Raw genomic sequence first — 22,213 nt, 5'->3', positions numbered from 1 at the left:
TTCACAGACCATATTTATTGATTTTGCTACCGGTTTTGAAATTTCGTCAGAAATTTTCAGACTTTCTTCATATTCCGGCTTAAATGACAAAATTTATAATGAAAAAAAAACAAGTTTTTCTCTTTCTTTGAACGGACTCTACTATCTTTAGATCCGAAGAAATTTCATTAGGGTTGGCAACGATGCGGTATTGATATAAGGTTTTTCGGCGGGTTCGTTACGTCAATTTTCCGAGTAAACATGATTGTATGATGTTTCGAGACGTTTCCTTTCTTTTTTTTTTTTAAAAGCTGCCAGAAATGAAACGGTGTTGACTATTATAATTGCTACACGTCATGGCAAATGTCATACAACCCGCATGCACGCACCATGGTTGTAATAATAATAAAAATATATAAATAATAAAACAGCAATATATGTACGTCGAAGCTTAGCTGCCAGCAACAAGATCACAAACGGCCTGTAATTTAATCCAAAATACGCGGATAATTATACCTGGAGTTCCTAGGGCCTTCGACTGCGTTGAATTCGCATTGGGGCCTGAGACAGCTGAAGAAGCAGCAGGGCTGTAGGCCCTCAGCAAGGGTCCCCCACGAGGCAGAGTGCTGCTGCCCCCCATGTAGTAGCCCCCGTTACCGGAAGTAGAATTTTTCGCAGTCTGAAACAAAGGAGGATAAATAAATGGCAGGTTAATTTGAAGTGACCAATTCCCAGAGCGATCGATGAATGGAATGCAGCTTTTTCTCCCCGCAAGGCTGCGTGCATGTAAAGCAACACGTTGTAAACAAATTATCATTGAACTAATTTGGTAACAGGATGTGGAATTTCGGAGGTGTGGTCCGTGTTCTCACAATTTCGTGCGTATAACAAACATTGACGAATAATAAATACCCGGCTAATGTTTCACTAATTTCATAATCGTCAGTTCTGACGAGTCAAGGATTAATATCACGGTTGTGATTTGAGTTTATTGATAGGTTAGTCATTGACATTCTAGGTCAGACTTGTCATTAGTTACTAAAATTGACTTATTCCCACATTCCATCAGTCAGTCACTGTATGCATCCATCTGTAAGTAGTTCGCAATTGTTTAAACTTATTACGAAGAAGAATTATTATACTTTCAACCAATCAATAATCTGTTACATGATTTGTTGACTGATCTCGGCATAATTTTAACGGGCTGATAAAAAGGTAATCCGGGAAACGCGTGCTAACTTTCCATGCTTCAAGTATACACGCATTAATTCACAGTGTTTGCGTTGCTGGCCTCAGACACGCGACTTACGTTCACTTGTTGTACGATACATTAGTTAATTAATACGTAGTCAGGGTCAGGGAGCAATTCAACGCGATAAAATCACGCCTGTGTATCAATAATAATTTGTCAACGTTAACAGCTCAAGCATATGATCGTTGTTGATGCTGCTCGACGATAAATCATACAGAAACACGAATACGAGTGATACTGGAGGGTAATAATTTATTTTCTGAAAGATTGGTATTAATAAATATGTGGTGGTATATGAATTATTGGTTCCCGTTATTCAAACTGTTCGAAATCCATCGCAGCACACTGGAGTTTTGACGTATATGCTATTAGTTAATTACATAAGAGTAAGCAGTTCCAGTACCTAATATATTATTCACCGTACTTTCTAACTCCGGCATTGAATAACTCCGAATCGCGCTAACAAATTTTTTGTAGAATAAAACATACTTAGTGTAAATCCGGGTCAAAAACTCTTCTGAAGTTTTCCTTATTATTCATCGACGTCTGGCTTTTGTATTGCAATTTGCGATCATATCGCGTGGGCCTGAGACAATTTCTCACGCCAATGACAAACGCATTTTCTATTCAGATGAAATCTAAACTATTGTGCCACGTCGGTTAAGTTTTGCAATAAATTCGAGGCAGCATAATACGTATTCCTGGATAATGTTCTGATGGTTTGTTGCGCAAAAGTCAGTAGATCACGCCACTAATTGCGAGTCGACGATCTCCGAAAGCAAAAAAATTCCATCCCGGAGCGTATTTCTTCTTTTTTAATGCGCCGATTTTCGGCGAGTTCAGCATTGAAAATATTGAGCAATCGTTGAACTTGATAATAAACTTGGAAACATACGTTCGCAAGTGACGTTTGTTATGCCCTCGAAAGTCGAAATGGAAGACAAGTCTGGTATTTTGGGTTTGTATTTTACAGGTCGATCTATACAGGCTCGTCAACACTTTCGTCTCTTACTCGAAACTTGGCTAATTGGTTTTTCCCCTTTTGCACTTCGTCAACCCTCCGCAATATGACCTGAGTCATAATTCGATCTTATGATCGCGTCACTGCATAGCTCAAGGGGTACATTATTTGCGATGCAATAACTCCTCGCGCAAGCAACGACCCACCCTTCGGGATTGAATTAGACCCAGAAAGCCTTTACTAAAATTCTCCATCAACATCTTTAAAAATATTTAAGCAAGTCAGCAGAGTTGTCGAGTTCCTTCGAATATTGACGGTACGGAATGTACGATCTTCGCGTTACAACAATGCTTTCGAAGCTTTCACAGCTACAGAATAATCTCAACGAGTGTCGAGAATGCTAAGACTAATAGAATGCGCGGAACGAAACGATTATGCAAAGTAATGTCACGTTCAGTAACTCTGAGACCAACAACTGGCGTAAGGAGTATACTGGATATGCACCCATCGGCATCATCATTTCACACCACTTCATAAAAGGCCGTTTCTCCAAAGTCAGACTCTTGCAGACAGTCGATGTAGACACACTCACATTACCATTTAGTTTTCTGTTAAATGACAGGACCATTCGGAAGAGCTGGAAGAGCTTGGCTTGCAACCACAGTTGTCCACTTGACAAGCTTTCAAAGTTACTCGTCACTCGTTAGTTTCGTTGTGCGTTTCGCGTGTTGTTACGTATTATCAGCAAATATCATCTCGTTCAAATTTTCTCCTTATTTTTTTTTTCACCATAGCACGTTTATAAGGCGAAATGGTCGAACCCCACCACTCAAGTCGTTGGTCATCCCCGGCGAGATAGTCGCGGCTAATCCACGAAGTCTCGAACCTTGGAGTGTCAGACATGGCCTAGACTGTCGAGGTTGAACCACTCCTGTCTTAAAATTGAGCCGTTTAGTTGAAGAATAGCTCCGTTATTCGACGGAGGTAAAAATCGGGTGCTCCGAGTTAGTGCGTTCACGTGATCGCGGCTCTACTCGTCGTATGAACGAACGAATCCATTCATCGTGTCCGTTTGCCCACCGAGAAGAAAGCTGCACTGCGCATATATCGAGATTTGAAAGGTGAGATTATCCAGACAAATTGCATACCTTTTGGAATCGGGATCTACGGTTATTGATCAATATTTAATAGAGTTCAGTGTCATTGTCGCGCGGTCGGATATCTTTCTATCTGCATTCACGACACCTCTCGATTCCATTGTCAATGTTCTCCGGTCGTTGATACTAGCTATCCGGTCGTACGCTGAATCCTGTTTCACGTTTCAATAATTATTTTTAACTCCGCAGTTGACGTATTCGGTAAATATCATTCCAACAGAGAAACTATTATCATGTTTATTCTCTCTCTGACATACACGCTTGTACATATTTTTTATCTGCAACCTGTCAGTTTTAGCGATATTATAAGTATCATTAACCATTTACCGTGGAGCAGAAACGACGAAGATATTGTACTTGCAAACGAATTTTAAATAAGTGTAATGGTGTATTAAATTTGACCAGGAAATAAGATTATTATTATTATTATTATTCTTGTTTTTTACCATTTGTTACAACAGTAATCTAAATTCTAATAATCCTAACACGAAAAATATTAGGCTACAAGTATATAAGGAGCAGGAAAAACGGCTCAACCATTGCGAAAATCGTATGTGGATAAATTTTTTATCACTTATTTCTTGTCTCTCGGCGAAACTGTGTAAGTGTAATAGATAAACATGAAAAAAAAGAATACGCTGCAAAGATTTTGTCGGCTTGAAGTGCGTTCGTCAATCTTTAAAACGGTCCATTTATTTTGTGCTTTCATTTTATTATTGTTACAAGTTACATATTTTTCTGAGAATTACGGAATATGGAGAGGAGATTTGGATGTTATAAGACAGATCAACCGAGCGTGAATGAAAATTAAGGTATAAAAGTTGACGGCTGATTGATGCGGATTATGTGACGTGACGTTTTGATAATTCTCTGGCGTCACGCTCGCGAGTTTAAAACTCCCGCCGAATCGGGACGGCTGGATTTTGGCGCGAAAATGATTTTACCGACAGCGAATAAGAATATTATTGGAAGTTGGAAAGGAGCGGCAAGTTCAAAATTTTAAACAGTATTCGAAATAAAAAACACAGAATTACAATAGAAATTGTTTACTCGGCTAGGCGGAAGCGTCGTCATAGTTATATTATACTTTCTAACTGTGTGTAACAGAGAATAATAACGAGCCCGCGACGTTGCGTGAGTAGATAATTTTTGTTTCGAGAGCAAGAGCAAGGCTCGTTCAATTCAAGGACGAAGAGCAAAGTTTCGGAAGACCGTATAATCCAGGGTGTTACGCTTACGAGATCAAGCGGATAAAATTTCACTTTTTTCACGCTAATATGAGCTCCGCGGGGCATTCAGGTTTCATATAATTACACAATGTACGGCCCGCTGCATGCGGTCCCAGATTACGGGTTACCAGAACTTTACGTAGGTATGTATGTATGTACGAGTTGTTTGTACGAGCAGGCGGCTTGCCAATTTAACGCTCTTGTTAGGAAGGCGTAATTGCGATCGGCTCAATCGTGACGGAGAACCGAAGTCTGTTGCGATCGATGCCAATTATCAAATGATACAAACTACTATTCGCACAAATAGAACCCTTTGTGGATATACCGCCGTTTTAGAATTTCGTCACTCAGTTCGATTACAAATGTTGCAAAAACTTTTCGACATAATTATGGGGCATTCCATGTCAACTCAGTAATCGGTCGACCGTTAAAATTTTTTAATTCCACCACAAGGATTATTCCTACGTTAGTACGATCTCTGAAAACCTTCCAACAAAAGTTTCAGTTGATACAAGTGATAAAAAATATTTGAAACTTTTTTTTGGAAGCTTTTAAGGGATCGCAGCAACGTAGGAAAAATCCCCTTTACGTACCCTGGTTTTTCTCACCGAAACACGGTAATTTGAAATAATATTTGTCATTTCCTCCGTGAGGCGGAGCGTTCCGATGATCGACAACCTCGTGATGAAGGGTCACCGCGTATATTCGCATACTCCCAAAGCGATACATTCAGGTTATTGCAAATCGATTACTTCCGTCCACTGATCTGTTGATGTCAGACCGATATTGCAATCTGGTCGAATCGATCGCCGTTTACAGGCATGTAATCACTCGGCCGTTGCAGCAGGTCTCGATTCCGCAGCCTCCGGCACTTTAGCCGCGAGTTATCGATTACGGCTTGGGACACGTCCCGCTTAAGTGGCTAATTTGCGATTAGAACGCCTCGATCTTGCCTTGTTCGATATACGCGTATCCCTTGTCATTCAAGCTATTTCGGCAAGTATTTTCCACACCGAAATCGAAAACCGATCGAATCAGTGTCGAAGCAGCGTAATGGTGCAACAAAAAAAAAAAAAAAAGTTGGAAATCAGCTGCATAACCCGGCGCTCTGTAATAAAAATAAACAACAACACGGAGAAGAACGTATAAGTATGTATGCCTTCGGTTCGTTTTACTCGCAACTGGTTTTCACGCGAATCGAAGGTGCGAGTGAACCAACGGTGAAAAGTGGACTCACTTCAGACGCAGTGTGAAAACGTCTCTCGTTTAAGTAGGTAAACTTTCGTTTTAGGAAGACGGTTGAAACGGCATTTAAAAAAGTTTAACAACATTGTTTCATTTTCGTCAAAACAACGTATAACAGTCGTAGATATTAACGCGCGTTTGTATCGTAGACGGCATTTCGTCGTCGTTCACGATCAGAGACTGGGTCGAGGTGTTTAAGAGAGATTTAGAAAAATGTTGCGTAATATAGCAAAGGGTCGCGGCTTGATCGAACTGGGAAAGAAATCGCGCAGTATTACAAGCGCGAATCGAACAAGAGGAAACAGCAATGTCGAGTTGTTTTGCACCCGCGTTGCGCGAGAATCAAACGACTTTTCCGTGTTCCGAAACTGAACCTGGAATTCATCTGGCCCACTTTCGCCAACTTCGGAGGATTTGAAAATCCGTAAGAGATGTAAAGTCCCCGGTATTCGCCTCATTTCAACCCAATAAATCCTGACTAATTAGGGAAACTGCACAATCTTATACTGCAAGAGGTTCGCGATATATCACAAGATTTGGAAAGTTTAGGCGGATCGGTTAGGTTTCAAGAATTATCCGGTACATAATACATTGACTTTCTTTTTCTCCTCTTTTATGTCAAAACATTTCACCGCGCCTTCATTTCTTTGTGCCAAAAATATGTCTGCGAATTTCGAATAGAGGAAGAAATTTACCTGCAGCGGTTCACAAAGAAAAAGATCACAGCGATTAATTTATACTGGTTAAAAAATTATCTCCAGATCCCAAATTGTATCCCGGACAGTTAGTTGATCATAATAATCTGTCAGCGTTAGCAGGAAGAAATGTGAATAAAAAACTTGAAATAACATTGAGTCTAATTTCGATCCCCAAAGGTACTAGGGTGCTTAATTTTTTTTAATGGTACCACTGTAAAAAAATTTTCATAAAACCTGGAGGAGGTAGGAAAATATTTAGAGGTCGCTACCAATTATTGTAATATTTTTCATTTATTTTAGTATTTATCACAAACTTTTCGCATGGCACCTTGAAAAAAAAAAGTTAAAAAAAGAACCGTTCTAATGAGTAAGAATTTCGACATCAACGTACTCACGATTTGACCTACGACCCCTGTCGACCTCTCCCCAGTTCCCACGACCCCAATTCGGCCACGCCTTATAAAATTGCTCAATTTTCGAATCGATGGGATATTATCGAAAATCAAGGCGCCGTGATCAAATCCCCTCGATCGGTTTCTGACCACGGTCATTTTTCAAGGTTCAATAGTAAACGATCATCAGACGGGCTTCGCAGAGCTCTCGTAACCTTAGAAATTTGATCCCATACCAAAGAATTGTTAGGTTCGCAATTCGTTGGGGAGTTGTAAATCTCTTCGGTAAACCGTGAGACCGGAAACCGGCGCCTCGAGTTGCCGCAATTGACAAATCGACCAACATCCGATCCCGATTCGTAACATCCACCTCCTTAACATCCGTCACTCCAGACGTATTCACCATATCGTGACCGTGTCTCAGTTTTCAACTCAGTGTTCCAACAGGTGATCAACGGTTAACTTATGGACCGAATGACGGAGAGCGGAAATAATTGGCTGGCCTGACGTAACGTTCCGGAAAAGGAGTTGACGTGCCTCGAGAGTGAAACGAGAATATCCAGCGAAGATAAACAAGGCTTGGTTCGTGCGTTGCATACGTAAAAAAAAAAGAACTGGGACGTGAATCCGACTTGAACAGGACTAAAAATAAAACAAGGCCTTTGGATCCTGATTACGAAACGACACTGAGATAAATTCCATCGATTATTCTATAGAACCATCAACGAGGTGGACGATGACCACTCGCGAGTGGATATACATTATATATCAATTATGAAGTAGATATTGACATATCGCCGTTGGTTTGTGAAAATATAAGGAAACGAATCTGGCGAAAATATAACGTCATAAATAAATCCGCGAGTTCAAATAAGAAGAAGGAAGAAAAAAAAGATAGACTTATTTTCACTATAGACTTTCTAGGCAATAGAGAATTGGTGATATTCGGCGATACACTGGGAGTTCCGGCCGCGATTATAACAGCCGACTCTCGAGCCCAGTTTTATTCGAAACTTGATTGGCCACGAGTGTTAACGGTGCTTCGTGTCGTCGATCCGCAATATTTAAAGTGGACAAAGGATCGAATCAACAGTGTAAAAATGCGAAAGTTCAGTATCGCCGGTTGGCTTCTGCGGTTGCAGACCTTGATCGTGATCGTCTCCTATCCAGCCGCGGGACAATTCGACCACATTTCTAGCCCGTCGGTAATCACCGACGTTTTCACGGTTGGCCTGACGAAGCGACAAACGCCAATGCACAAGGTGCTCTTCACCCAGAGGGGATACATACAGGTGAGCTGTTTGATATTCGTACGACGAAAAAGAAATAGCGGGAAATCCGTCGACGATGATGAGAGTAACTGCAGCGAGAGAGCCAACTGGGCATTATTCTTCGCACGATTTGAACGGAGTTGTGAAATTTGAATGACACCCACGTGTGTACTCGGTATACACGGAGAATACGGGTGCCGATTTTTATCTTTATAGATGTGGACTTGGTGTTTTGAAACGAAGCGAGAATCGTGCCCATCTACTCGAAACTCATTAATTGACTGTGCGAGGGCGTTTATCTGATTCAAAATACGCAACGGCTTATCCTTCGTATCTCCGGTCGAGTAAAAACGTTTATTACTCTCGCACGCTGAATTTTTCAGTGGAACAAAAGAATCCATTTGTTTTGTAACGCGATATCGAGGTACGAAAAGTACATAACTCAAATAATTTCATTTAGCAGTAATTATCTCCATCTGACATTTACGTGTTGACGATTTTGTATACTTTTATTGTATAAAGTAAACCAATTGTAATGTAATTGCAGTTCTTACGCTGGGAGCTTCCGGTACCAGAAATCGAAGAATTTACCTTTTGTTTGTGGGTCAAGTCCTTCAACTTGACGTACGCTCATTCGATATTTTCGTACTCAAGTAAGTGGTAAAATATATAACACATGTATCATTGGTTACTGTGAGTCACTAATCGCAAAGCCTACCAACCGTTCGAATGGAAAACGAGTCGCAGCGGAAAAAACGCGTCGAGACAAGAGCAAAAGAAAAAAAAGAAAAAATGATAGTATCAGGACTTAACGGTATTTGATTAGCTCTCCTTTTGCTCTATCGTTAATTCAAAAAGAGCAATTTGCCTGCGTCGAGTAAGCGATGGTACAGTTAGACAGCTGAGCTCATGAGCTTAGCGAGGAATTAGAGGGGGCCAAAACTAGATGACGAGATTTGCTCTAAGGTGATTAAAGAGAAGTAACTTACGCTCTGTTTCCAAGCCCTGACCTCGCGTGGGAGTCGGGCAGTATGTGGCAACAGTACCTTTTAAGTCCGGCTCGAAATTGCTTAATATAAGTGCAGCCTTGACTGACAATGGGCACGAACAAAAGGCCAGTCAAACATTTTTGGAGCACGGAGTTCGCGTTGTTGCAATTTCGTGAATCATTGACGAGGAAGGTATCGCGGGTCGGTATCTCCGATTTAATTTATTTTGTAATATTTTATAGTTGACTAAAAACTAACAATAAGTGATACGTATTTTTTTTTATCCGCCATTAAACACTTTAAGGGGGTGAAACCACCCGTCAAAGTAAGGCATGTCAAGAGGCGATTTGGCAGTTTCTTGGATCGTTTAAAAAATATTATGTTCTTTTAGGTGAAGCTGCCAAATCGTCCCTTGACAAGCCTTACTTTGGAAGGTGGTTTCACCCCCTTAAGGTCTTTAATCGCAGATAAAAGAAAAATACCAGTCGCTTGGTTTTTAGTCTACTATAACATATTGCAAAAGAAATGAAATCGGATAGATCGACCTGAGATACCCTTCCTTGCGAGAAGCATATTTATCTCCTCACTGTGTACACCTTGTATTTTCTCCGTCAAAACAGAGGACGAGTCAGAGCGGCTGGTGCGTTCTTGGATATCGCCGTTTGGTCGCAGCATCCACCTCGAGATCGGGGGAGTCGAGATAATGGCGCATCCCACCCGCTTCGAGGAGCACCGATGGTACCACGTCTGTCAGAGCTGGGATAACCAGATCGGACGGTACGCGGTCTGGATCGATGGGCAGAAGGCGACCGAGGGCCAAGCCATTGAGGTCAGCAGACTCTCCGTCCATTCGGGTTAAGCTCTTCCTCCTTCGAGTCGTCGTTTTAGAACCCGGCGAACTTAGATCCTCAGAGATCAGGGATCAAAGGATCAGTCGAGTGCGATGGTGCACTTCAGATCCGAAACTTTGACGCCGAGGCGTTAGGAGAAAAGCTTCGTTCCGCAGTTCCGAAGGGTCAGTTAACTGTCTCGGGATGCTTTTCGTCCTGATCTCTGTAGGCGTAAAAGTTGGTCGGGTTCGCAGACGTTCCCAAGAATCAATCTCTCGCTCAGCTGGTTGGTAAACTGGCATGACTTGGCAGTGTTTGTACCGACTGCACCTGCCCGGCGAGCGACGATGTCGGAAGTCCCATCATCGGATGATCTGGAAGTATAATGTTTTTCTGTTTTCGTAGCTGGCCGGCCGTGTGATACCCAGCGGCGGTGACATAGTCGTGGGTCAGGAGTACACCGACTTCGACAAGGGACTGGAAGAGGGAATCGAGGGCGCGGTGGTGGGCTTCAATCTTCTCCTGGTCTCGGCTTTCGACAGACTGAAGGGTTTTCACAACGGGCGAGACTCGATCCTGTCGTCTTCGGGTTATGGGATTGGCGCAGGATCGTTGAACTCGAATTTCGCATTCAAGAGAAGTCCGGAAATCAATCACTTCCGGAGGACCGGAGGAACCGGTCAGACGCTGACCGCAAAACCGGCGGCAAACCGGTTTATCGACTATCCGAAGAAAATCGTCAACGAAAGACGCGAGGGGGCTTTCGAAAGCACTTTGAGGGAGTATCTCGGAGATCAGGGAGGGTTTGGTGGGACCCTCGTGAAGACGGGCGACGAGCAACGGCCAGTTCTGGCAGTGAAAATTGTTCACAGGAGTAAAAGGGACACGAGGCAAACGATGCGGAGACGAACAAAGCGACGTGGAGGAAAAGAGCCTCTCGGCTTACAGCTGATGCACTTGACTTATAGTCACTGCGAGATCGGCAGAGGTAGTCCCTTCATCGGAGGATCAAAGATGTTGATATCCTGGACCAGGACACCGGTCAAGGTTTTCGGAGGCGCGATTGTGAAAAACGCGAAGAGCTCCTGCGGGAACTTTTAACACGACACACCCAAAGGTGTTTTTGCAACTACCTCAAGAAATCGGCAATCATTTTCAGGCAATTGGAATAGTCACATGATCGCTTTGACCGTTATAGTGGATGTAGTATTTATACCAGTGAACATTAGATTCTTTGCTTCTTTGTGCATCGTTAACGATGCCATAGATTTTGTACGCCTTGATAATTTATACCTCGTTATTTGAAAAACGATACGTTACATATTTGACGAATTGTTGTAAATAGTTAATTAAGGAATATAATAATTCTTGTACTTAGCATGTCAAACAGTACTAATATCTTAGCTGTAATAAAAGATTTTATACGAAGACTTCGTTGGTAGTAGTTAATTAATACAATCCACAAAATCCGGTTTCTTTTCATCGCATGCAGCGTCGAATCTGTGACAAATTTTTATCCAATCCCAGTTCTGCGAAAAATAAGAAAAACTCTGTGGAGTTTTCTTGATAGTTAGAAGATGGTATGAAGTTTGATATTTCGTACCAAAAAAGTGTAAGGTTAGTATTTAGAGAATTTTCCTTTACATTTTACTACGACACCGAAAATGTGGATTGTTCATGATATGCGAAAACGATTTGCATCGCTCCGGTTCCGTTGAATTCCTCCATCGACATTGTACATATAATCATCACAGTGGGACACGTATGGTTATTTAATTACAGGCAGTTTGATACTTACTGCTTTAACGCCGAGTTTCACGTACGCGCCTGTCGTCATGAACCAGTGACTCAAGTTTATGCAATCGACGTGGAAAGAAAGTGTTTTATTTACGGAACAAGCGGGCATTGTCCTTATATCATCGAGCCTTTCTCGTTAGTTTGCCAATACTTTTCACACCCGTTCTTTTCGCTATTACAGGCCGATTGCTTGCCTTCGTTGGCTCATCTCAAGAGTTTATTGAGTTATATTTGATAATTATTACGCGGACAAGTGCGCAATCATTTTAATTAACACAGTTTGTGTTCTTTTTTTTACTGACGTAAGGTCCAGTGTAAACGAGGACTACATATTGGAGAATGGTAAAAGTATGATCTAAACGCCCCAAAAACACCATTGGTGCAAAAACCTTTTGCCAAGTACATCAAAAATGTCATTATCCACAAAAATACTTTTTCCGATCAAAAATGTATGCGCATAATCATTGCATACAAAAAAATATTCAAACCAGATGATACCGCCAAGTACATGTTTGTTAATTCACAATAATAGTATGATCGAAACTTGACCCTTAGCCTCCACATTTCTCTGGAATCACACTGCTGCCACACTGGGATCAGACTGACCCCAAACTTATTCAATTATAAATGATAATTAAGTATGAATAAAAAACATAATAACTCGTGCATTGATGAAAATGCATAAAAAAAAAATCCAATTAGTGCGTGGTACTTGAGGAATAAATCAAATTCTATTATCATCGTTTCATGTATGCATCACGCCTTGAAAGGGGCTCGCGAATTATCACTTACTAATTTAATTTTTTTTTTTAGATTTTCATCAATGTATGAGTTGTTTTATTTTTTATTCATATTTAATTGTCACTTGTAATTGGATAAGTTTGGGGTCAGTGCTTTGTGTGACAGAATAATTTTTTGAGTTGAATCAATTTAAATGAATTCATGTAATCCAACTTAATTATGGTGTTTCAAATTATTTTTTCCAAATAAATTTTAATCAACATGACTTAATTTTTTAATTCAGTTATTTCTCAGTTAATACCGATTATTTCATTAAATTTTGCACTAACCAAGTCAATTCGCAGTTATTTTTTGGTAAATTTGGACACAAGGATCAAACATATCCAACCAAAAAAGGTCAATAACTGGGACTATCACCTTGCAGAATCTCAAAGCAACGAATTATTCTACAATCGGACCGATTACCGCTTCGACAAAACGAAAGAAAAAAGTTACGGACGATTTAGTGGACCGGATCGCGTAGTCACAACAAGAACCGTGAACTAGAATCTCGATGTCTGGGACCAAATTTTTTAAACCCAGTGACGGGCGAATCGTCATCAATATAAATTGAGGCAAAAAGTTATGACGGAATTCCGCAAAGTCGTGAAAATTCTTTGTGGGTCAAGTCTGTTGAGTCACTTGCTTGAAGAACACTTCTGGCCATTGCGAAATCCCGTCAGTTTCTTTCGTGAATTTATTTTCGTATTAAATATTCATTTCAGAATTTAAAACACCTTTCAACTCCGGCATTGGTCGCCAGCACGAACCTTGGCCATTATTTTCATGTTCCAACCTGACCATCTAAACTTTCCAGAGCCAATCCAAGATCACGGTAAAGGTCAGACCGAACGTCGAGTCAGCGTCGAATCTTCACTCGGCGAAAGATCGGAACTTGAAACGAGAGGAAGCAGGTAGTGCTGTTAGTTTCGTAACGGATTAAGCAGTCAGGAAGAAGTCGTGAGAAAGGTTTTCCACACGCGAAATGCTTCTTAACGGTCAATATTTTTCCCCAAAGACTCCGATAAACGTGAAACAGTTTTTTACCGAGGAAAATGATAAACGGGCACATTCCTACGAGCACTCAACGCCATTCGAGTCTGCCGATGCGGAAACGGGAGTGAAAATTCGTTGAAGAGATGCTAATCGATGGGCGAGAAAGTGCTCGTAGATCGTATAAATAAAGATGCATGACATGAGCAAGAATATTAATACCTGTACTTAATGCTTGTTGGAATCGCTTGCCTGTGAAGCAGACAGCTTACCTCGCAACTATGAGCAATGTCTTTAGCAGTCGACTTGTTGTTCAGACTTCACTTCACGCTCCTCTGCATTTGCCCGAGAAGTTTGCCGTGAATTTTTCTTCTCCACGCGTTATTCCAAGGGAAAGGAAATTTACCGACCAAACGATTTCACAGATATTTTGTTTCATCCAGGCCAAGGACAGGGACGGTTTTCTTTTTTTTTTTTTTTTGTTTTTTCTTTTTTTTAAAAACCTTAAAACTTTTTGATTTATTTTTATCGAAACTATGTTCCGTAGGTTGATAATACGTTGCGACGTAACATCCGGCAGAGCGGAGCTTCGATTTTCACTCACTTTGATTTCGGACAAAGTGGAGGAAGTGAATAACTCTGGGATGTCCGGGGTAGAGTCGAGTAATCTGAAGCAGCCAATGAATCTCTCGAAAAGACAAAAGATGCGCACTTCCGTTCAAAAGATTGGGGGCTGGTTGTTTTGGAGTTTCGGACGTTGTAACGGTGGAAGGAGCGCCGGACGCAACGGCGATTATGAATCCAATTTGCGTGACAAAGACAGTGAGAAAGAGATAGAGAGTGAGATGGGGGGAGGGGAGTAAGCTAAAAACAGCTGAAACAGCTGGACCTGATTGTGAAATATATGTATATAGTATATTTGGAAGCGTCGAATAAAAACAAGTTTAGAACGGGTGATCGAGTCTCTGAATATCGTGATTAAACTCCGATCCATTCGGCGAGTGGGGACGGATGATCGAACGATCAATTAATATCGTGGAAAAAGCCAAAAGATCCACTTTCTCCCGACGCTCTGCGATTATTGGGTGTTGTCATTTTCTTCAACTCGTCTTCGAAGAAAATTCTCACGACGTGACAATCGCTGTCGCATACTTGTCGCTACGTTGACATTGTCCTTGAGAATATATCCCGGCGCTGGACGAAGAACTTGACATCGTTGCAAGGGTCGAAGTAACGTCCTATAGAGCGATGGTTCGTCATGGGCGATGACCCGTCCATCTCTTACTATGCGGTCATGGGGATAGGCCTCAATTTCACCGCAAGATGTTGCAGTCTGGTGGCCGGATGACTTTCACCAAAAAACATACCTCCGATTTATGGCACCTTCTTGTATACCGAACGTGCGATTTTGTTTTCGTGAATCTTGGATGAGATTCCTAACGAAAATTCTGTCTTCCGAATGGCTGGAACTTGTGGGATTTTGGAAATATATTGCAGCTCTCGTTCGGGTGTAAAACGCTATTAACTTACCATGGAACTAGTAATTGTGGTCACACTTACAGAGCATGTCAGGTAATTCTTAAATATTTATGCAGGATCCACGATTCTCTGAAATAATTGCTTGGGAATTGAAGAAATCGTTTGGTCGATCAGCCCGGCTTATTATTTTTTTTTTTTTTGGGCCGATAAAGAATAAAGAGAATTTAGAAATCATCGCCTATGCGAACGACACTGAATTCCATCAGCACGATTATAGAGTTTCACCAACTTCTGAATGCAGCTTTTTAACGACCGCAACTTGCTCTCGGCTGCGAGTCGAGCCAACGATTCTCAACGGATGATATTATTGGCCGTCTATGATTATTAATCGCGGATATCTCGTGGTAAAGATGTCGGTTCAAGTTTTTCGAAAACGAAAGGTCACCGGTTGTGATCCGATCATTGCCGAACGTAAATAATTCAGTTACCAAGACTCACCGCGTACGTTTCCAATTCGACTTCCAAACCAAGATCATGTTCCACCTGTTCTCACTCTGTCTTATCTGGGGGATTTGAATTTCTGAGATTCGCGAATTGCGAAAAGCTTTGCTCGATTGCTTCTCTATCGTCTCTTCAACCCTTTCGACCAATCCCTTAAGACTGGAAATAAAATCGAAGCTACAAACGCATCGAGACGAAAATTACCGACTAATCGTCAGCTTCGCAGGCCTGTAAAGTGGCTCTGGATATACGTCGAAACATCATTAATAACAGTTAGGGTATACTCATAGATATTAGTTTACATAATCCACGGTTACGACGTCATTAAACCGTCCCGTGAACTGATCGGACCGATAAAATCGTCGGAGAGCGATTAATCGTGGTTGTTTTTATTTTTTTCACTCCCAACTGTCTTATCCAGATCTGAGGATCTCGCAACGACTCGACGGTTGTCATCGAGCTCATCGCCGACGCGTGCAAACGTTGAAACCGGCCTTAAATAAATTGCCCTGAAAGCTAGCTGAGCTGGTCGAGTTCTGTGTAAGTCGCAGGTGTACGTATAACGCGTAAATATCGATTATCAAAGTGTCAAGCGTTTGACTGCAGGCGGTTATAACGTGCCGGCATACACGCGAGAATGAATAAATCGATACAGGCGAACACGCGTTTCGGTCCGTTATGCAACACAAAGAAAGTTACGCGTGCACGAAACCGGGTTAAAAACGAACGGTTTGTCCGCGGGGTTTAAAGTTGAGCAACAAATTCAACCGCTCAGTTTCAGCGCCAAGCCAAGTGCATAATTTGACAGGTGCATTTAACGTCGAGTCAATGCGCGAATGAAAATCTGACGAAAAGCTGGAGGTACGAAGAGTCAGAGCATCTAACTACAGTTGTGTCGTTGTTGCGTGAGAACGGAATTTTTATGGTGGATGTATTTATCGGTTAGCCGAGAATCGATCATCAAGTCATGAGAATCGCGTATCAGAGTCACGATTAATTACCGGATCGTACGGAAAGAATTGAACGAGTACATACACGACTCCAAGATCTCGGTGTTTTCAACGTCGTGCGGTTTATGACGAGGAGAGACTGTGAAGGCGATCGATCAAACGTGAATGAAATGTTTAATCGTCGAACCGTGAGTCAGAGCAAAGTAGTAGAAGTTTTTCCGTAAAGGGGATACATAAAAGCCGAGGGCTCGGGGTTGCGAAACTTTTTCAACGACCGTGGCAAACTCTTTTACCGAAGCAATTCGGGGATCGGACGTGGGATGAAGATATTAAGACACCGCAGTCAAGTACCATCTGTAAACGAAAATGCGATCGCTTCGTTGGTAGTTTTTGTTTTACGAGTTAAAAAAATGAAAGAAAAAGCAAAATTTCAATTTTTTTTCGCGGATACAGATTAGCTAAGCGATCATGATTATCCTAGTTCACGCTACAGATATAGGTATGATAAAGATGCTGCAAAAATTTTAGGAGAATCGGTCAAGTACTTTTTGAGATATCACGTCTACACTTTTTGTTACATACGTTCCTATCAGGCAGCATACATTAGGTTATTGTATTTGATATTTCGTCTGTATAATAAAATTCATATAGTTTGTTTAAATGCCGATAAATAAAGCGTGAAAATGACGAGAAATTTTATTTCAATAGTTTGTTTTAAAAAAATATTGAAAAAACCTTCAAAGAAACAGCCTTTACACTAGACGACCCCCTTAAGTGAGAACTTACAACGCGTTAAAACCGAGATACGACTTGAAGGAGATAAATGGTCTTACGTTTTTCACAGCGTATATCCCCTGGCGAAAGGGACAGTATTTCTGCGGAGGCGGCCCGAAGTTCGAGCCTTTCTCATTCGGCCGCCTCAGAAACCGGTAATTGAAATGTTTGGAGCTCGGAGTGAGAATGAAGCAATTAAACTAGGAGCCAGAAGAAAGAATTCTAATCATTTTTCAACGACCCTTTTCCGGACTCTCCAGAGTAAACGAAAATTTTTTGCCGTTTTTGACAAGAGTCAGAGGATAGCAAAGTGTCCAAAGTTTTTGGGCAAGAAAATTACACGATCATAAAGCTTATTCCGATTTTAACTCCGGCCTTTCGTTCGCCGTTTGGTATTTTGTTGCTCTGCAGTTCGTTACACGACTCGAGCCTCGGGGAAACGAGAGTATTCATTAAATTATACGGATAGAGTTGGAGCTGTGCGGTGATTGTTCCTTACATTGTACGATTCGCAAAAGAGAGTAAATCAAGCCTGAAGTCAATGCGAGAAGCAAATCGGAGCGACGAGATGCTTGCGAGTCGTGAGTACAGGAAAAAGTGAAAGCCTCTTGGGAGTTTGATGTGTACGCGTGTACGCACAGTCGACACAGCGAATGGATGATCGCCTAATCCGATCAACGTGTTCGTCAACGTAGCTCGAATTAATACAATTTTGTCATTTAATCAGAGGATAAAAAAACAGGGCAGCGCCTCGAAGAAGTAAAAAAAAAAAAGGAAATGGAGGGAAAGAAGATACGCAAAAAAGTTATTTTAACCAAAGTTGCGCAATGTTGGGGAACTGTGACTGAACAGTTTTTTTTCTGATCGAATAATAATGCCGATAAATACGAAATGCTAGTGTTTGAATATCGAGATCCGCGATGAAACTGGTTTCAACGACCCGTTTGGCGGCCGGTTCGGAGTTCCGTTGCGTTTCTGGTGCATGAATATCAAGTGCAAGGTAACGTCAAGTTGTTAAGGCTTGGCGGTGTGGAATTACTACGGGTTGCTTATACAGCGTAGGCAAATATCGCGATCGCGGTTAAATTCAATTTTGCTACGACGCGGCGCAGTTCGTTAATAAAATGAACAAAAGCGTTAGCATCGGTTCCACGTATTCACCGAAATTCTTTTTTACGTTTTAACAAGGAAGGTATCACAGGTCGATGTTTCCGATTTCATTTCTTCTGTAATACGTTACAGTAGACTGAAAACTAAGTGACAGATATTTATTTTTTTTTTTTTTCATCTGCCAGTAAACACTCAGAGGGAGTGAAACCCCACCCTTCAAAGTAAGGCAGATCAAGGGGCGATTTGGCAGTTTCTTTTTATTATTTTTTAACTGAGAAAATGACATTTTTCATTTCTTGTTGTGAGAAAACTTTTCCAGTTGCATTGGTTAAAAAGTATTTCACGTTCTTGTGAGTTCAACGTGCCTTAATTGGAGGGTGGTGTTACCCTCTTGAAGTGTTTGATGGCAGATAAAAAAAAAAAAAAAAAGACGTGTCGCTTAGTTCTTAGTCTACTATAACATATTACAAAAGAAATTGAATCGGAGAGATCGACCTGTGACAACTTCCTTGTCAGTCATCGGTTCGCGGAAACTGGACTTTCGATCTCACCAAGTGAGTTGAAAATTCGCGGCAATTAAGCGTTTTAAGTGCAGAAATCGCAACGACCGCAGGCTCTTGAATCAGGATGCGAGAGATCGAAATTCCGCGTACATAGTTGCGATATTTTTACCGTTATAAAAATCTCGTCGAACTAGTTGCAAAACATTTTCAAGCTGGATTAATTAATCAATGTTCGTCAGCGCTGCGTTACTCAACAATTTATAATTAGCCTGCGCAGCTCGAGCCGGGAAACGACTTGCGACGAAAGTCAAAATGTATAAAGCCGGAAACGGTTTTTATCTACATCGAATTCGCGAGCTTTGTAGAGCAAACGAACGTTGCGTCAAGTTGTTGTATTTTTTCAATACAATTTTTCGAAACTTTCAGTTCGTTCGAGGATGTAAAATCCGTGTGTAAATTGTGGATGTAAAATCCGTGTATATATCCAAGATGGACATACGTAACGGGATATCGACTATCATTGTCAGTTGGAAAGGTGATAAACGATAGAGGAAAAAGTGACTCGAGAAAATACTCACCTCGTCCGCAACAAGTAGTACAAAAATATCGACACGTGGTTGATAAGACTCACCTGAAAATCGAGAGAGAAAGAGCAATCAGAATTTTGCGAGAAATTCGCTGACATCTGGATCGGCAACGGGATTAAATTAAAATGCGGTTTTTCGTGACACTGCGCGTTATATTGACATTTTTTACAATGAAACTGAGCAAAAACGGGTAAAAAGTTTACAGACATCTTTGACACACGTCAGTTTACGTAATCGACAAAATTACATATTCCTCGGCTGGATATTGAGGCCTGATCAATCTGCCCTGTTACGTGATAGTCTCGTGATACAATTTAAATATTATTTTCCACATCGATTAGATAATAAGAGGTAACGCGAGCCGGTTAGATATACGTAAGAATTTCAAGCATTGCGTAAAGAATTGCAACGATCGAAATATGATCGGCGAGACATTGACGTGAGATTTAAAAATAATTTTAATTCCGCAGGGGAATCGATCCCTAACAGTGGAAAACTTGATTCCGTTCCTCGTATCGCCTTCGAGTTTGCGAGCGTAACACAAAATTATAATCGGTTTATCATTATCAGCCTTGCAATTGACAAGGCTATTCGATCCCCGAGGGGAATTTTGCCGATTGGCTAATTCAGCCGCCTGAATAGCCATTGGACAAAGGAAGCGAAAATCGGGTTGATAGCCACGTGCGCGGATTGGAGGACAATGCGATATTGATAAATTGTTCGAGTTTTAAAAAATGGTGAAACGGGCGTAAAAGAATCGTTAGAACCGAAGTAGAATCGGTCCGATACTTTTATCGGTCTGTTCGTTGAACGTCGAATTGTTTGGGGTTGGGCAACAATCCTCGATGCAGGTCAGCTTTTGAGCTACGACAATGTGGCGCCGAGATACGGTTGCGTATCGTAATTCAGAAATGGTTCATACCTACAAGTATACCCGCCTGTCTGCCTTGCGAAACATGTACTTCAAAATCCACGCATGGTTTCTTTCGAGCTGATACGCGGTTACGCCAAGTGCCAATCACAACGGCTGTATATATAAATCCGTTCCAACGCAAGCACGAAGAATTTTTTCCACTTCGTCAATCACGGACGAAGTTCAATTATTCGATCGATCGAGCTTGCAAATCAATGGCGAAGAGCCTCTGAGACAAAGACGCAACCCGATGAAATGCTGAGACTTTTTTATTCTTGGTCAATAAATTGTGGAAACTGATTATATTTCTTTGCTCTTTTTTTCTTATCTCATCACATTTCATAATCTCAGAAGAACGTGGCGAAGGATCGATCGAGTCGTTGTCTTTGTCACTACGGATCGTTGTAATAATTAGGTACACGGGTACCAGACAAAGATTTCCGTGGCTCGATTACCCGATTGCCGATTCTCGCGGTAATCGAATCCCCTTCACAAGGCTTATAGTGGTTAATTTGACGCCTCGGGTGAAAAAGGCACTACAAAGTTTTCAGTAAATCGAGGCGGAACAGTGACGCGATCGGATCTATCGCGTCGTCGACGAAACTGGGAATTAGTTTGCACGGTCAGGGTAGAAAGAAGTTGGAAATCCGCGTCCGTATTTGACTAATAAATCAGCCATGTGCCGGCTGTTGTTTAACCTTCGTCCGACAAACGGGAGCGCAAACTCTTTGATTCCGCCTTCCGCGGTCGGGGTGGGTAAAAAACGAAACTACGGGTACCAACGTGAACGAAAAATATGTCTGGGAGCGGCTTTCCTCGTCACGGACATGGTGGGGGTCACCTAACGCAGGCCTGAGAAATACAACTTTTAATTTCCCCCCAAAAGCAGCAATGATTTTTTTAAGGTATTTAGGTATGTTGAATTAAAATGTAGCGCTAGTTTTTTCTACACCACATCGAGATTTATTCTTATGCCAGATACGCGTGTTTACAGATTTTTTTTAACAATTTTTATGGGAAAAAATATATATAATGAATACAAAACTGAATGCTTAGGTATAAAATGAACAGCATTAGTTTTAAACAAGACCTTAAGAGACTAGATAAATCAAAAAGACTTGTCATGTCTTTTTCCATTTTCTTCAAAAACCTTGTTCAATCTTTTTCTCTTTTAGTTACGTAGCTTTAAATATGCTTAAAATCTTCGTAAACAACACGTAGTGAGGGTAGATGTATATTTAAATATCAACACAGCCATTGATACACATAATTAACACAGAAATTGGATGTCAATTCTAGCAGTACTAAGAAAACAGAAAAAAAAAAAAACACTTAGAAAATTGACGTGATGGAATTTTTTCAATATATTTTTTTCCATACATCCGTACCTAATACCTACAGAAATTGCTACTCGGTATTGCAAAGGGAAACCATATCAGGCCTGTCTAATCAGTGACACTTTCAAAAATCAAGATATCGAACAGTTCATCGATCTTCGTCATTTTACTTTCGCATGTTTAATATTTCGATATGTCGGCCATTGCAAGTTTTTACCCCGATCCACGGACATTCCCGCGAGCGATTGATCATCCAGAGTCGAACTTTTTCCTCCGGGGAGGGAATTAAATCCACGCGCAGGGTGTTCCTCGAGACTCCGACGATGATCGAGGGTTCCAATCGATTCCCAGGGTTGGATAAACAACCGGTAGAATTATACGCGATAAGACCTTGCAACGGCTTTCGATTTCGTTCGGCGTGCCGAGTGACTCTCGGTAACTCAACAACTCCGCATCGCGTTTTTCGAAACGCTGATCTTATAACAG

General features: G+C 41.3%; 2 protein-coding genes across 19 annotated transcripts in view; one reads left to right on the top strand and one right to left on the bottom strand.

The window, feature by feature from the left end:
- The window catches only part of LOC107227335, a 164,245-nt gene that overhangs the window by 23,695 nt on the left and 118,337 nt on the right, over nucleotides 1-22,213 (bottom strand). For all 18 annotated transcript variants that reach the window (XM_046737489.1, XM_046737500.1, XM_046737497.1 and 15 more), the window contains one exon: nucleotides 496-658. In XM_046737489.1, the coding sequence (XP_046593445.1) occupies nucleotides 496-658 (163 nt within the window). The remainder of the gene's footprint in view (nucleotides 1-495; nucleotides 659-22,213) is intronic.
- Nucleotides 3,094-11,433, top strand: LOC124294020. The gene is made up of 5 exons (XM_046737519.1): nucleotides 3,094-3,313; nucleotides 7,361-8,205; nucleotides 8,732-8,837; nucleotides 9,794-10,002; nucleotides 10,409-11,433. Exons 2-5 carry the CDS (start codon nucleotides 8,014-8,016, stop codon nucleotides 11,102-11,104), a joined length of 1,203 nt encoding a protein of 400 aa, XP_046593475.1. The 5' UTR covers nucleotides 3,094-3,313; nucleotides 7,361-8,013; the 3' UTR covers nucleotides 11,105-11,433.

Source organism: Neodiprion lecontei, chromosome 4 (genome assembly GCF_021901455.1).
Source record: "Neodiprion lecontei isolate iyNeoLeco1 chromosome 4, iyNeoLeco1.1, whole genome shotgun sequence".
Lineage (NCBI taxonomy): Eukaryota > Metazoa > Arthropoda > Insecta > Hymenoptera > Diprionidae > Neodiprion > Neodiprion lecontei.
The sequence above is the reverse complement of the archived record's forward strand: the minus strand, read 5'-3'. Positions and strand labels throughout refer to the sequence as shown.